The 17,609-nt window shown below is 43.1% G+C and overlaps 1 protein-coding gene across 19 annotated transcripts in view; it reads left to right on the top strand.

Annotated features, from left to right (window-relative positions):
* Window positions 1–17,609, top strand: part of DLG1 (discs large MAGUK scaffold protein 1) — a 296,709-nt gene that overhangs the window by 88,896 nt on the left and 190,204 nt on the right. The window contains exon 1 of one of the 19 annotated variants that reach the window (XM_056565349.1): window positions 16,211–16,512. The exons of 17 other annotated variants lie outside the window; for them this stretch is intronic. In XM_056565349.1, coding sequence (XP_056421324.1) covers window positions 16,324–16,512 — 189 coding nt within the window. In that variant the 5' untranslated portion in view covers window positions 16,211–16,323. Of the gene's footprint in view, window positions 1–16,210; window positions 16,513–17,609 lie in introns of those variants that run through there. One more of the 19 variants, XM_056565356.1, reaches the window with a different exon arrangement.

Here is a 17,609-nt window from a genome sequence, read left to right as displayed (position 1 = left end):
ACAGCTTCTAATCTCCCCCTGCTCTGCCTTCAGAGGACGCAAGTTTCCACAGCCGAGATCTGCAGAGTATGGAGCGGGCACGAGTCGGCAGCCCGCTCCATACAGACTGCAGAGCGCCGCAGCGCTTGTCAGTTCCGGGCTAAGGGCCAGAAAAATGTGCCTGCCCGGCGCCCGAAACTGCTTGTCCTGGGCGTCTGGCGATAGGAATTCCACATCCCTGGCTCAGTAGCAGCAAGCGCTCACTTGACCAGCGCCACATGAATATTTAAATTTGACCGGCAGGCCCGCTGTCCACAGCCAGTTTTGTAAGCCAGGTCAGGGCTGGGGTACATTTAAAGCAAAGCCCTCAATTTGTTGCAATGTTTGACTTTTTACCAAAAGTCGCCCATAATAATTTCTTGACCCTTCAGAAAAGCAAATAAGAAATTCACCTAGGGAGTGTAGCACCAAGGCTCAGAAAGAGGGAGAACAGAGCTTCAGAATAGGAAAATGCTGTCAGAGAAAGCAACAGAACAGAATAGCAGGGGCCAAGCAGCTTAGGCAATAAGCTGACCACTAAGAATCAGCTATGCTGCTGAGCTGCCTACAGTACAGATTTGTAGGAGGCTAACTTGTACTCAGCCACCCCTAGTTGCAGCTCGCTGAGCTATAGGTCCATTATTGCCACGTTGTCTAGCCATATGGTGGCCCTGGAGCCCCTGCCACTCAAACCTGTTAATTATTGTCGCAAAAGTGTAATAAGCCATGATAAGCACAACAAAGAAAAGTAAATGCTGGTTTGTCAGCATATTTTGTGCAGCCAATAAAATCCTTATCTACTGCACATTGCCCTGTGTAATCAAGGGTGTGCAGTCCATAATGATTTTAAAGGGACCCATGAATGACACAGGGACTTTCTGCTGTTCGGCTTCACAATTGATTGAACCTTGTTAAAGCTCAGTAAGCATGTGCGGATCAGAGATCGTAGCTCATTATCTGCAGCCTGTCAGCCCATGTAAAAGGACTCTTAACGGAGTACTCCGAAATGAATCACTTTTTTTTTTCCTGCCCAGAGTGCTGGCATTAAAAAATAATGTAAAATAAAATTGGACTTTCCTCCTTCCGTGCCTCCATTATCTATCTATCTTCCGGCCTCTGCTACAGTCTTCCTGCTTTTCTCATCGACTTGTCACACAGTGGAAGAAAACTGCCCACTAGGAGCAAGGGTCCCCCAGCACTTCCAAACACGATTATGGCTAAAACAAACTTTTATTTCTTCCTTATTAAAAACATCAAGGTAGCTATGTAGCCTTTTTCAAGGTCTGCCAGACCTTGGAAAACAGACCTTGAAGAGGGCTACATAGCCGAAACTCGTATATGTCTTATCTATTTTTGCTACCTTGATGATTTTATTAAGGAAGAAATAAGTTTGTTTTATCCATAATGGAGTCTGGAAGTGCTGGGGGACCATCGCTCCTAGTGAGCAGTTTTCTTCTATTAGTTCCTTGTCTGCGGCAGCACCTGGACTAATCGGGAATCAGCTGTACAAAAGCAGTAACTACTGCAGAAAAAGCACACACCAAATAGTAATTTGAAGAAAATCTATATTTATTTAATTAGAATCATGACATATAGAGAAAAAAAGCTAAAAGCAATTAAAAAGCTCTATGAGCTAGACACACAACATGGGAGAGGGGCCACGACTCCCCTCCTCACCAACCCGTCTATATGGTACAGATCTTATGTACACAGTTCTGACTGAGGCAAAAATAAGCTAAATATAGAAATATTCATATTACATGAATAGATAATAGAAACAAATATAATCTAAATTAAAGCCACAACAAACCACAGACAGAGTATCACTGTAATAGTACCAGATGGGATGCCAGAGCCCCACGCGTTCCATCACAATGTGACTTCCTCAGGGGTATTGTGAATCATTGCCTTACACCTCTATTTATATGTATATCAAATAACAATATAGCAATAATCAGGAATCAGGGCAGCTTTAAACAGTATGGTTAGGTGAGCGGACTTGTCTTTATTTTTGCTGAGATGGTCACAAAGTGGCTTAGCGAATTGCCAACCGCAAGAAGCAGGAAAAAGACAGCATCGGAGGACTGGAGCAGGATACTGGGGAATTGTGAGAGGGTAAGTCCAGTGTGGGATTTGCTTTTTATCTACTGGAATTCTGGGCAGGTAAAAACAACAAAAAAAAGTTTCATGCGGGAATACTCCTTTAATTCCTTTCTTCTGAATAAGCGAAAACTGTAGTGAATTGTACTCAGTCTTTCAAAGGATATCTGCTCAAATCCTTGCCTCTGCTCCCGTGCTCTGACCCTTCCAAAAGCTGAATGCGAACAATAGGTAATATCCACGACCAGGATAGCAGGTAAAACCAATTTATTGAGACGTGTAAATAAGGCTAGGATCACACCACGTTTTGTAACTACGGTTCCCGTATACGGCTGGGAGGAAGGGTGGGGCGGGGCTTAATCGCGGCGCCCGCACTCAACCGCAGGCAAAAACATGGTCGACCGCGTTTTTACCTACGGTCGGGAAACCACATACGGCCAAAAACAAAGCCGACCGGAGGCTGCGGTTCTCTCCGGTCGGCTCATAGACATGCATTAAAGGGGTACCCTGGTGAAAACCTTTTTTCTTTTAAATCTACTGGTGCCAGAAAGTTAAACATATTTGTAAATTACTTCTATTAAAAAAATCCTTCCAGCACTTATTAGCTGCTTAATGCTACAGAGGAAATTCCTTTCTTTTTGGAACACTGATGACATCACGAGCGCAGTGCTCTCTGCTGACATCTCTGTCCATTTTAGCAACCATGCATAGCAGATGCATAGCAGAAGTATAGCAGAAGTATGCTAAGGGCAGCATGGTGGCTCAGTGGTTAGCACTGCTGCCTTGCAGTGCTGGGGACTTGGGTTCATATCCCACTAAGGACAACAATAAATAAAGCATCATTATTATTATTATTATAATAACGTCAGCAGAGAGAACTGTGGTCGTGATGTCATCAGAGACCATTCCAGAAAGAAAAGAATTTCCTCTGTAGTATTCAGCAGCTAATAAGTACTGGAAGGATTAAGATTTTTTAATAGAAGTAATTTACAAATATGTTTAACTTTCTGCCACCAGTTAATTTAAAAGAAAAAAGGTTTTCACCGGAGTACCCCTTTAAATATGGTTCCCGAATACGGCAGAGTGCGGGTGCTGCGATTAAGCCCCGCCCCCCTCCTCCCAGCCGTATACGGGAACCGTAGTTACAAAACGTGGTGTGAACCCAGCCTAAAACAGGTACACAGGAGCGAAGTCGCCTACGTGTTTTGGGCTGGAGTGCCCTTAGTCATGGCATAAAACATAGTAACACAGTAACACATATATCCTATGAATAGGTCACATGATCGTTAAGCGCTGCGGAATCTGTAGGCTCTATATAAATAAATAAATAAGTTACAGGTGTATACTAGACAAAGCTAAAAAATGTGGCATGGAATCAAAACTGGAGAGGAATTATTTCTTGCATCCACTGATGTTACATAGATACCCGGTTTAATATGGACACACTGATAGATTCGACTAGAGAGGAGCGAAGTTACAGTGATTCTAGAAGTCATGAACGTCTCGGCTCGGCAGTTGCTGACTTTAGCCTGCATAAATTAGTTAAGCTTTCAGGTGTTCCAGTGGGCTGGAAAAGGTGGCTACAGTCCTAGGAGACGGATCCGGGCGCGGTAAGAATCAAACTGACACATTACCCACCAGTACCGCTGGCTAGTGTGGGGGGAGCAAGCTGACAGTTTTCCTTTTAAAGATTTATGTAACATCAGTGGATACATGAAATGACTCCTCTCCATTTTGGATTCCATGCCACATTTTTAGCTTTGTCTAGTAGTATATACCTGTAACGACATGTGACCTATTAATAGTATATATGTGTTACTTTGATTTATGCCAATGCACGCCAGCCCGAAACGCATAGGCGACCACTCTCCTGTGTACCTGTTTTATTTAAATGCCTCAATAAATTGGACTTTTTACCTGCTATCCTGGTGCTGGATATTTCCTGTAGTGAATTGAATTGTAATGCCATAATGCCATGGCCACTACCAGGATCTATGCTTGGTAAACAATGAATGGGACATGGCCACTTTAAACAGTTTGGCAGGGGTGCAGAGCGTTTGGACCTTCCTTTTTTTTTTTTTTTTTTTTAAAGCAGAAATGTTTTGCCTTATATTAATAGCCGAAGTTCGGGTGACACCCTTACTGGCCTGTCTAAATAGCTGCACTCCAACTATCCCGCCACAACCCATCCACCCTCCTCAAAGATTAAAAAAATATTAAAAACATACTATGCTGCACCGTGAATATCCATACTCTGGAGGCTTTTTTGTTTACTTTTGGGACGTTGGTGGGCGCAGCACCAACAGGCACATAAACAATAGTGAAGCCACTCAAAAAAAAAAAAAAAATCTCCTCGTTACGTAACCCACCCCAAAATGTACATGAAGCGGTATAACTATGGATGTTTTATTTATTTATTTATTTATTTATTTATTTTAAAGGGAAAATTTTAGTGCCACATGGCGGTTATTTACGTGGTCTGTAAAAATTCTTACACAATTTGGTGCCTTTATTCTATTTTAACACAACATTCATTTTAAAATTTAGTGTGTACGCCAGCATGTATGTGTCCTAAAATTAACAAGGTGTGCAGTGTGTATTTTCAACCTTAAAATGAATAGTTATTAGTTAGGCCCCTTTCACATTATAAAAATTAATCTGTAATGAACATCCGTCATAAAAATCTTGAAAATCGTCCGTTAGAAAATCCCATTATAGTCTATGGGATTTTTTGAATAGCCATTTTATCCTGTTATATTAAAGGGGTACTCCGGTGGAAAACTTTTTTTCTTTTAATCAACTAGTGCCAGAAAGTTACAGATTTGTAAATTACGTCTATTAAAAAAATCTTAATCCTTCCAGTACTTATTAGCTGCTGAATACTTAAGAGGAAATTCTTTTATTTTTGGAACACAGAGCTCTCTGCTGACATCATGACCACAGTGCTCTCTGCTGACATCTAATCTCTGGACAGTTCTTAAAATGGACAGAGATTAGATGTCAGCAGAGAGCACTATATGCTCTCTGGACAGTTCCTAAAATGGACAGAGATGTCAGCAGAGAGCACTGTTCATGATGTCAGCAGAGAGCAGTGTGTTCCAAAAAGAAAATAATTTCCTCTTCAGTATTCAGCAGCTAATAAGTACTGGAAGGATTAAGATTTTTTAATAGAAGTAATTAACAAATCTGTTTAACTTTCTGGCACCAGTTGATTTAAAAAAAAAAAAAAAATTCTACCAGAGTACCCCTTTAATAACGTCTGTTTAACGGCCGATTTCCAGGGTTTTTATAACGGGTGTTTATAACTGAGGTATTTTTATAGTGTGAAGCAGCCTTATATAATACATTTTTTCTATAATTTACATTAACATTAATGTAGTAGCTTTATTTCCTGATGCAGAACAAGAACAGTTGTTAAAGTGGGTGTTAATTTTCCTTTTCTGCAGACGTATGCACTTTCTGTAAGCCAGGTTAGACCTGGAATACATATGTGACTTTTAAATGGAGATGTGACTTTTTTTTCTTCATAAATAGCGTTTGATAAATACATGACCACTGCAAAGTAAAATAAAGATTCCACGACAGCACCCATGAGATTATCTCCTCCTCCTGATTGGGACAGGAAAAAACACTGAGAGGTTAAATTCCCCACCCCTTCCTCTCCACCCCAGTGTTTTTTCCTGTCCCTGTCAGGGAAGAAGCTGAGAGGTGCAGGGCGGGTCTTCTCTCCTGCATGAAGAAAATTGGAAGGACCTTACCGGGGCCTTGCAGACTCGGGGTGCTGCACACCCCCTTTCTTCACTCCCATAGGTCTGGTCCGGGAGTATGGAGCAGAGGAAACGCCGCAGGAGCGCTGCAAGTGCTGGCGGTGTTCTTGCGGCGGTCTGCTCTCAGTGCGTCCAGGGCTTTGCCTCGCGCGAGCACTTCCTTGTTTAAAAGTCCCGACGAGGAGTCTGCAGAATATCCTTTCGGCCGCAACGCTGGCGTCTGACATAACTTCCAGCCGCCGTCGGCCACTGGATTTTAATCTGGGGACCGGCTTTTTTCCTATAAGAAGCCCCTCTCCCAGCTGGAAGCTGCTCTACCTGGCTTCATCATGAGCTCGCCTGCAAAGATTCCAGATCCTCCAGCGGTCCAATGATCAGTGAGTACTGAGGGCCTATGGGTTCGCCCTGGCCTATCTTCGTTTGGATGGTGTTTATCCTTCTCTTCCTTGTAATTGCAGGGAGACAAGGATTCTGCAGGTTCTTCAGTTAAATCAAAACCAAAAACATTTGTAATGTGCTATATAGAGTTTCCTGAATCAGCTTCTAAACATTTGTGTACAGCATGCATTGCATCAGTGGTTAAAGATCATTCTCCCACACTCATGCAAGAAATTAAATCCATGATTCATTCAGAGATTCACTCAGCATTAGCTTCTTTTACACCGGTTACCCCTGTGGCATCTACTACAGTTAATGTTTCAGCTGTAAAAAAGACCAAAACGGTATCCTTTTCGGATTCTGAAGAAAGTGTATCTCCAGAATTGGAAGAAGAATATATGGAAAATCCTCATGAAGAGTAAGAGTCTTCTTTAACCCCTTAAGGACCGGGGGTTTTCACATTTTCGTTTTTTGCTCCTTGCCTTTAAAAAATCATAACTCTTTCAATTTTGCACTAAAAATCCATATGATTGCTTATTTTTTGCGCCACCAATTCTACTTTGTAATGACATCAGTCATTGTGCCCAACAATCTACGGTGAAATGGGAAAAAAAATCATTGTGAGACAAAATTGAAAAAAGAAATGCCGTTTTGTAAATTTTGGGGGCTTCTGTTTCTACGTAGTACATTTTTCGGTAAAAATGATACCTGGTATTTATTCTGTAGGTCCATACGGTTAAAACTATACCCTACTTATATAGGTTTGATTTTGTCGTACTTCTGGAAAAAATCATAACTTCATGCAGGAAAATTAATACGTTTAAAATTGTCATTTCTGACCCCTATAACTTTTTTTTATTTTTCCGTTTATGGGGCGGCATGAGGGCTCCTTTTTTGCGCCGTGATCTGAAGTTTTTAACGGTACCATTTTTGCATTGATAGGACTTATTGATCGCTTTTTATTCATTTTTTCATGATATAAAAAGTGACTAAAAATGCACTATTTTGGACTTTGGAATTTTTTTGTGCGCAAGCCATTGACCGTGCGGTTTAATTAACAACAATATATTTTTATAATTCGGACATTTCCGCACGCAGCGATACTATATATGTTTATTTTTATTTACACTTTTTTTTTTTTTTTTATGGGAAAAGGGGGGTGATTCAAACTTTTAATAGGGAAGGGGTTAAATGATATTTATTCACTTTTTTTTTTCCACTTTTTTTTTTTTTTGCAATGTTAAAACTCCCATAGGGACCTATAACACTGCACACACTGATCTTCATCATTGATCACTGGTTTCTCATAAGAAACCAGTGATCGATGATTCTGCCGCTTAACTGCTCATGCCTTGATCTCAGGCACTGAGCAGCCATTCGGCGATCGGACAGCGAGGAGGCAGGTAGGGACCCTCCTGCTGTCCTGTAAGCTGTTCGGTATGCCGCGATTTCGCCGCGGCTATCCCGAACAGCCCACTGAGCTAACCGGCATGGTTTCAGTTTCACTTGAACACCGCGTCTAAAGGGTTAATAGCGCGCGGCACATCGATCAATGCCGTGCGCTATTAGCCAAGGGACCCGGCCGTTGTTAGAGGCTGCTGTGGCCCCGCGTTATAGATCGGGAGCGGACACATGACGTTCCAGTAAGTCATGTGTCCTTAAGGGGTTAATTCTGATGATATTGAATCCTTAATTAAGTCCGTCCATACTACCTTGAATTTAGAGGAAGTTCAAGAGACTGTCTATCCAAGATGAGCTTTTTGGAGGCCTAGGAAACAGGAAACCCTGTACTTTTCCTGTTAATGCGAATTTACATAAAATTAAATGGGCACTGTCACCAACTTTATTTTTTGATATGTTGTAGTACTTATGTACTACAACATATCTCTAATATACTTTTTATTATTTTTTTTTATTTAAAATGGTTTAATTTACATTTGAAAACCGGCCACTAGGGGTCTCCCTCCTAGTGGCCGGCTGCAGCCTGGAGTGACGTCACGCCTGAAAAAGGACTAATGCGGCTAGGCATCGGTCCTTTTTCATTCAGCCTGCGCTCGATCCCTGCCTGTCAGACAGGCAGGGAGCGAGCGCATTGGCCCCCCCGGCCACTGGCTGGGAGGCCACTCCTCCCGCACATCGTCGCCGCCGCTGTCCCTGCACGCCCGCTGCCGGACTCTGCAGTAAATGTAATGAGGGAGGGGGGGGTTTGTGATGGAGGGAACGGGGTATGTGGGGGGGGGGGGTTTGTGATGGAGGGAACGGGGTATGGCGCGGGGGAGGGAGACAGAGGGGACGGGCTAGCGCCGCATGTAACTAACTAATAGTTTATCTACACACGGTGCCTCCAGCTGTTTCAATACTACAACTCCCAGCATGCCTTTACAGCCAATAGATGTCAGGGCAAGCTGGGAGTTGTAGTGGTGAAACAGCTGGAGGCACCCTGTGTAGATGAACTAAGGGCGGAAGTACCCCCCCAGCAGGCATCAGTGACGTGGTGTCTGCTGGGGAAGTCTGCCTGGTAGTGAGCACACTGCCAGGCAGACAAAAGGCATTTTTAATATAGTAAAAATTAAAATTAAAAGCAGGGAGGGGGTTAGGGATAGATTGGCAATAGGCAGGGACAGGAAAAAAAAAAAATAGGATGGTGGGAGCTACTCTTTAAGGATGAATGGGGAAAGCCAGAAAAGATTGCTTTTATTCCTTGGGGGTCTAAAAAAGCGATATCCCTTTGATGACGCAGACTCTATTACCTGGGACATGATACCATTAGTAGACATCCTGGTTGCTAAGGTAGCAAAGCGTACCTCCTCTGCCTTTCGCGGATGCTACACAACTTAAAGGTCCCATTGATAGAAAGGCAGAGAGTTTGCTTAAAAAAGACCTGGGAAGCTGCTTCTTCACTGGTAAGGCCTAGCATAGCCTCTACCTGTGTGACCAGAACTTTAGGAGTTTGGTTAGACCACCTGGAATACCACCTCCAGTCTGATACCTCTAAGGACCAAATTTTTGAATCCTTGCCTCTGCTCACAATGGCATCAAATTTTTTATCAGATGCCTCTGCAGAATCGGTAAGACTTGCTTCTCGTACTGCTGTTTTGTCCAATACCACTAGGCGTGTACTGTGGTTAATATCTTGGTCGGGAGACATGACTTAAAAAAAAAAAAAACTTAAAAGAAAACCCTGCTCCCTCCCTTTCCATGGAAAATGTTTTTTTGGTCCAGAGTTGGATTCTATTCTGGAAAAAGCAGCAGACAAGAAAAAAGGATTGCCCTTGGATAAGGTCCAACCTAAAAAGTCTCCTTTTTTGTCTTTTTTTCCCAGTCAGACCAATCTTTCAGAGGGGCTAAAGGGAAAACAGGACGTTTGTTTTACAGGAAGGGAGATAGGGGTAGGAATATCTTTACTAACCCCGGTTAGTCCTCTACCAACCCTAAGCAATGACGCCAGGCCAGTGGGGGGCAAGGCTTTCTCATTTTGCCCCAGTTTGGGAGTCACTAATTCCCAATCCCTGGATAGTGGAAATAATAGCTCGGGGCCTCCTGATCGAGTTATCACCTCCACCTTCAAGGTATTTTGTTACTCAGCAGAGTAAAAAAAATAAAAAAATGAAATTGGTTCTCAAGGGTGTTCAGGACCTTATCAGCCTGGGTGCTATCCAGGAGGTTCCTCTCCTTCAGAGGGGCCTAGGTAATTATTCTTCCCTGTTTTTGGTCTCCAAACCAAACGGGAAGTTCCGTACAATTATAAACCTGAAACCCCTGAACAAATTTGTGGTTTACAAGAAATTCAAGATGGAAACTGTGAAGTCTGCAGTTCAGTTAATAAAGGAGGGGGCGGTGATGGCAACTATCTATCTTCGCGATGCATATTACCACATTCCCATCCATTCAAATAGTGGGGGTCCAGGGTCCACCACTTTCAGTTTGTCTGTCTCCCATTCGGCCTGTCATCTGCGCATCAAATTTTCACCAAGGTCTTAGCAGAGGTGGTTGCCCTTCTCAGGAAGGAGTCTATTCTAATTATCCCTTATCTAGACTACATTCTGATAGTGGCGGACTTAGTTCCTCAATTGGAACTTCTTTTACAGAGAACAATTTTTGTTCTCCAGAAATTGGGTTGGATCCCAAATCTAGACAAATCCGATCTTATTCCCAGTCAGAGGTAAATATTCCTAGGTACCCTCTTGGATTCAAGGATTCAGACCTCTTTTCTTCTGGATTCCAAGAGGGTTTTGCTGCAGGCATTAGTCTCCAGATTCCTAACCCTCCAAATTCCTAACCCTCCATTCTTGTACAATCAGGACGGCAATGTAGACTCTGGGCCATATGACATCATGCATCCAATCAGTAGCTTGGGCTCAGTTTCACTCCAGGCCTCTACAAAAGTGGATCCTAACCATTTGGGACAAGTCTCAGAAGTCTTTAGACAGAAGAGTGATTATTCCCACTCAAGTAAAATCCCATCTAAGATGGTGGACGTTCAATAAAAATTTAGAGAAGGGAGTAAGTTGGTTTCAGACAAAACAGTTAATCATAACAACAGATACCAGTGCAGGGGGATGGGGTGCTCACTCAGAGACTCGAGTAGTCCAAGGAAAGTGGGATCCTCAGACAGCAAGAAAATCTTCAAACTTCAGAGAGCTACTGGCAGTATGGATGACGCTCCAAGAGTTGGAGGAGATCTGCAATAATCACCATATCCTCATTTACTCGGACAACATGACTGCAGTGGCCTTTATAAGGCGTCCAGGAGGTCCAAGGTACACAGCTCTCAATCTCAGTCAATTTCTCATCAAATATTTTCTTGGGCAGAAAACAAGATGCTTTCTATCTCAGCAGTGCATCTCAAAGGGGTCTGGAACTTGGGAGGCGGACTTCCTGAGAAGACATATATCAGACCCAGAGGAATAGTCTCTAGCTCCGTGGGCATTCAGAATGATTACAGAGTAGTGGGGGGGTTCTTCAAGTAGATCTCTTTGCAACCAGGAAAAATCACAAGTTGGATCTATTCTATTCCCTAAATCCAAGGGACTCTCCTCTACCAGTAGATGCTTTGGCTCAGGATTGGACATTCCGTATGGGATATGCATTTCCTCCCCTGCCGCTGATATCTTGGTTCCTTCAGAAGCTAATGAACTACCATTGCATTCTAATCCTAGTAGCTCCATACTGGCTAAAGAGGAGGTGGTTTTCTCTATTAAAGGAGTACTCCGGAGCGCTGGTACTTAAAAAAAAAAAAAAAAAAAAAAAAAAAAAGTTTACCTCATCTGATAGCTCTTTCAAAGACTTTTCCAATGATACCTCAATTGTCAAATTTGGCCCAGCCATTCTCTTGTAATTGCCACCTGTAGCAGTAAGCAGCCATGTCATAAAGACTACATTTCCCATGACTCCCTGCGTTAGCTTCCTGTTAGCTGCTGCTCTCTCTCCCTCCTCCCCCCCCCCCCCAGGAAGTTATAATAAATTATAATAAAGTAATGCCCACAGCTCCTTCCCTCCCTCCATGTGCCCACTAGCACAGTGTTTCCCAACCAGGGTGCCTCCAGCTGTTGCAAAACTAAAACTCCCAGCATGCCCGGACATGTCCGGGCATGCTGGGAGTTGTAGTTTTGCAACAGCTGGAGGGTCCACAGCTGGGAGACCACTGTCTTACACATGTATCCATGTTACGGCAGGGCTATAGAGTTTGGGGTGACCCCACAAAGCTGCTTCACTACAGACTCCCTAAAGTTAAAGGGGCTCCCCCATTACAACACACACTATATATAGTGCATTCCTGCAAACAGTGCCCATGCTGCCCCCAGTTCTGCAAAGTAACTCTCTGCTCCTTGCACTGGGCACCCCAACCCCAGGGTCCAGGCTGTGCCCCCTCCTCACCTGGCACACCTGCCCCTTCTCCCCTGCAGGGGGCTCCTCTCTCCCACTCACACACAACTAGTCTTTGCCGGTGGCCGAGCATGCTGCCAGTGCCGCCCTCCCCCGGTCTGTAGTGTCACTCACCTCGGAGACTGAGGGATGATGCCTGCTGTCACCGCCGCCTCCACTTGTGGCTCCTCCGCCATCCTCCTCCTCCCGGACCCAGAGTCCGCGCAGCTGTAATGCCGGAGAACAAACAGGCGTGCCCCCGAGACCTGAGGCTTCCGGGCGGGGTGGATCATATACAGGGGGTGCTGGAGCGTTGTACAGCATATAGAAGTACATTCTATGTAGCGCAGGTGCAGCACTACGCAAATAGCGTAGGGCTAACGTAGGCAGCAATAGGAGCCTAGCATTAGCCCTACGCTACTTGCGTAGTACTGCGCATGCGCAGAATAAATTAACTTTGGGGGAGTAGCCAACTTCGGGCTGGGAGGCCGGCACAGCCCGCAGTGACTCATTGGAGTGATGAATCACCGGGCGAAGATGGCGGCGGATCAAGAAGAAATACCGGTCGAGCGTCATCAGAAGACCCAGCTTCCGGACGGAGAGAAAAGCGAGGAGAAGACCGGGAAGAAGACCATATGGAAAACGTAAGTATATTAGAATGTTATATAACTTTGCCTCATGCTACAATTCCCCTATAAAAGGTTAGCTCCGGAGTACTCCTTTAAAGACTAAAGTGTAGAGGATCCCATCTGCCTTCCTCCTCAAAAGGACCTTCTGTCCCAGGGTCAATTCTTTCGTCTTCAGATCAAAAATCTCAGCTTGACAACATGGACATTGAAAAGTCCATTCTGCTGAAGGAAGGTTTCTCTGAAAAAGTAGTAAATACGCTTCTATCAAGCCGTAAAGATACTACCTCTAGAATCTATGCAAAAACCTGGAAGAAGTTTATTTCTTGGTGTGGGGATTCTTTTTCTATTAAAATTGTAGACTTCCTTCAGCAGGGATTTGATTTAGGTCTTTCACCTAGTACTCTTAAAGGAGATGTCCGTCGCTCACTTTTCTTATTGTATCCATTCCGGGCTGAAAAATAAAAGAAAACAAACTTTCTCTTACCTGCCTACGCTCCCCCGGTGCTCCGGTACAGGTGTTCGGTCCCCGGGCTGTATTCTTCTTACTTCCTGTTAGCCCGGCACGTCACATGGAGCTTCAGCCTATCACCGGCCACAGCGATCTCCCGCCTCGGCCGGTGATAGGCTGAAGCTCCGTGTGACGTGCCGGGCTAACAGGAAGTAAGAAGAATACAGCCCGGGGACCGACCGCCTGTACCGGGGGAGCGTAGGCAGGTAAGAGAGAGCTTATTTCCTTTTCTTTTTTTTTTGCAGCCCGTAACGGATACAATAAGAAAAGTGAGCACCGGACATGTCCTTTAAAGTACAGGTTTCTGCTCTGTGCTCTCTATCATGTAAAATTGGCTGATAACATGTGGATTTCAAGATTTATTAAAGCGTCCAGCAGACTCACACCTAAGACTTAAATATCTGTCCTCAGTGGAATTTAAATACAGTTCTAGCGGCTCTTCCTTTGGATCCCTTTGAGCCTCTGGATTCTATCTCTGAAACATTTTTGACTCTTAACTATATTTTTAATTGCCATCACTACAGCTAGAAGAGTAGGTGAAATTCGGGCTCTTTCTATCAGGTAGCCTTATATCAGAATTTTGGATGACAAATTCATTTTTAAGCTTGATCCTAACTTCCTCCCTAAAGTTGTCTCTACCTTTCATAGATCACAGGATATTGTGGTTCCATCCTTCTGTTCCGATCCAAAAAAATGACTTAGAAAAATCATATAGTCTTCTGGACGTTAGAAGAGCTGTTCTCCATTACATTGAAAGAACTAGTCAGTGGAGGAAGGATTATAATCTGTTTATCCAGTTTGCTGGCCCTAATAGAGGCAAAAAAGCCTCTCGAAATTCTATAGCCAGATGGATTAAAACTGCAATTTCAGAGGCTTATGTGGCAAGAGAAAAAAACAAAACAGTCTCAAGGTGATAACAGGTGCTCAACCCTAAGTGCAATTGTGCACACATACAATGGGGTAGAGGACCCGCACCTATGGACAAGAGTGGGGTTTCAATCCTGTGGCAAATATATACAATGATATTAGCTAATCCTCAAAACTGATGTAAAAATGAGACATTAGCCAGTATAGCCTTATATGAAGGACATACCTGAGCCCGCCCACCACGCCAAGGTTTCTCATGTGATGTGGGACCTAACCACTAACCTTTTTTACCTGGCCAGATACATAGAACCAGGAACCAGATATACAGCAGCCTAAGGTCCAACTTGCAGGCTGCTCCCCAGTCGCCTCCAGTGTGAACTAAGCACACATACAATGGGAGGGGGGAGACAGGTTACAAGCCCCACCCTTGCTGGTCTATATATAGCAGGCCTCACAGGTGAAACCCCCAACACTACCAAATGAGATAAAAGGACGCATTGGTATAAGTATGGGTTAACAGTATTTTTTGGTTGTCCAGTATTTTCTCACAACATTTTATTTGCTTAGTGTTGAATTGGAAACCTATGTTCCTATTTTGGACTATCAAGAGAGTATAGGACAATGTTACAATTGTTTACTGTTTTTGAGATATATATATATATATATATATATATATATATATATATATATATATATATATATAGAGAGAGATAACGACTTGCATCTTTTTCTTTTAACAACACTTTTCACTGTATTTCTGTGTTTATACTTTTAATGGGCACATATTCAAAGTTATGTTAAGCTCCTTTTTATTTCCCCCCACTACATTTAATAGGTTATTTGACAAGTAAACTCTTTTTTTATCAAGATGCATACTGTAAATATAAATGTAGGTGACGAGTTGTGACCAAATGACCAAAATGTGTAGCTAGTCTGGAATCAGTGAAATGGTTACTTGAAAGGAGCTGTTATGAACTCTTGGGGGGTGTGTGTGTGTATGTATATGTGTATATGTATATATATATATATATATATATATATATATATATATATATATATATATATATATATATAGCAACAGGAGAATGCAGCAGCACACTACCAGCACAAGGATATAGGTGCAACATGAATATGCAGTTAAAACATGGAGAGCTATACAGCTATGGTGTAATAGATGCAAATGTGAAACTATGAAATAGTGAGGCACTTAGCTCGCAAATTTGTCTCCGCCGGCGGTCAAATAGCTTGGACCGTCCCACCGCGATAAGGTAGCCTCCTGGGACGGACCCTACTCTGTGAATATGCCTCTGTGTGAACAGTTCAGTAAGCATGGTAGGATCTGGAACATCCAAGCCACCTTATATACACACCTGATAGAGGTGGGTGGGGTGCAAGGCCAACATGGAGGTAGCCACTCCCCCGTATGTGTAATACAGACAAAGAATAAGTCAGCCAGCACTTTAGTTGATACCAAACTATTATATGGACCTGGCCTACAGGTGCACGCTACTAGGCTAGATATACAGCAACAGGAGAATGCAGCAGCACACTGCCAGCACAAGGATATAGGTGCAACATGAATATGCAGTTAAAACATGGAGAGCTATACAGCTAGCTGTATAGCTCTCCATGTTTTAACTGCATATTCATGTTGCACCTATATCCTTGTGCTGGCAGTGTGCTGCTGCATTCTCCTGTTGCTGTATATCTAGCCTAGTAGCGTGCACCTGTAGGCCAGGTCCATATAATAGTTTGGTATCAACTAAAGTGCTGGCTGACTTATTCTTTGTCTATATATATATATATATATATATATATATATATATATATATATATATTATATAATTTATAGTGTTTAAATGGATTTAGTTGACAGGGTTAAATGCTGTACTTGTGCTTTTATATACTTATACCATAATTGTGCTACAATTCAGAATTTCTTTCTGCGGGGTTGTTGCCCCTCCTTCATAACATCCAGTGCTCCAGCTGCTGGTCTGCTTCTTGTTACAGAGGATGTGTGATAATGTAGACGCTGCATCGAGTGGATCACGCATCCTTTCCGTTCTATCATTTAGTAGACCTGAGGAGATGTATGTTTGGTAAATGACTATTCTTTTACAATCAATCTTTGTGTTTCATGAGGAGACCTTTTTGATTTTATCTGCTGGTGTATATTGCCTTCTTGGGGTAGATGTCTACATCGGTGAACAAACACTTTCAAAGACATTTTCCGGGACTTCTGCTGAATGACAGACTAAGATGTCCTGGCTCAGAAAAATTCTCTTCCAACATCAAAAACTTGGACTGTTTTTCTCCAATGCTTTGCCATTGCAAGGTGGCATGTAACAACAGTACCATTTCTTTAATGTTTGGATGTAAGGTAAGTATCCAATTTATCTGATGTATTTCTTGTCAAGCAGCATGGTTTCTCCCCTTAGTTATCTTGAAAAGCTGTAAGTTATCTTTTGCTTCCTTTAAAAGATAACCATGTTAATGTGCGTACAGTATAGTGCTCTTAAAATGTTAGATTTTAGACTGTATTGGCAATTTCACTTTTTGTTACGGGTAAAATACTTTTTCTTTTTGCTTAATTATTTTTTGTATGATGTGGCAACTAGGATTGCAGTTTGCTATGCTTTGTGACTTTGTCAGAAACAATTGCTGGTGACTGATTTGGTCCTGTAATCTTGAAGGACTGTTCTTATGATCTTATTTCCCATTGCTGTGCTTTTAGTAAGTGCTAGCAGAAATCTTTCAGGGATTGTGCTGTTCTTGCGATATGTTTTTCTGTTTTAATATGCTCAGCATTAAAATGATTTTTATTTGATTAGCAGAAGCAGTTATCAGGAAGAGAAGACCACTTTGTATTTTCACAATAATACTAAAGCTACGTGTTTTATGTTTGGGTTCTGAGTGCTGCCATGACTTGGAGCATCTTCCTTAACCCCTTGAGGACCAAGCCCATTTTGACCTTAAAGGAGTATTCCTGACAAAAACATCTGAAGATGTCTGATCGTGGGGGGCCCGATGTTGGGACCACCCCCCCGCGATCTCCCTGCAGCACCCGCATTTTATGTGGGGCTGCATCTCCAGTCTTGGAAACCTCCGGGTTTCCGGGACTGGGGACGTGAGGTAACTGCACATCTTCCAGTGATGTCACACAACGCCCCCTCCATTCGGGAGGGGGGGGCGTGGCTGACTTCATTGGAAGGCGTTAGGTTACCTCACGTCTCCAGTCCCGGAAACCTGGAGGTTTCCGAGCCTGGAGATGCAGCCCCACATAAAATGCAGGTGCTGTAGGGGGATCGCGGGGGGTCCCAGTGGTGGGCCCCCTGTGATCAGACATCTTATCCCCTATCCTTTGGATAAGGGGATAAGATGTTTTGCCCAGAATACTCCTTTAAGGACCAGGCCAATTTTCGTTTTTGCACTTTCGATTTCTCCTCCTCCCCTTGTAAAAATTGTAACGCTTTCAAT

This window comes from Hyla sarda, chromosome 3 (genome assembly GCF_029499605.1).
Source record: "Hyla sarda isolate aHylSar1 chromosome 3, aHylSar1.hap1, whole genome shotgun sequence".
Lineage (NCBI taxonomy): Eukaryota > Metazoa > Chordata > Amphibia > Anura > Hylidae > Hyla > Hyla sarda.
This window is presented reverse-complemented; position numbering and strand designations above follow the sequence as displayed.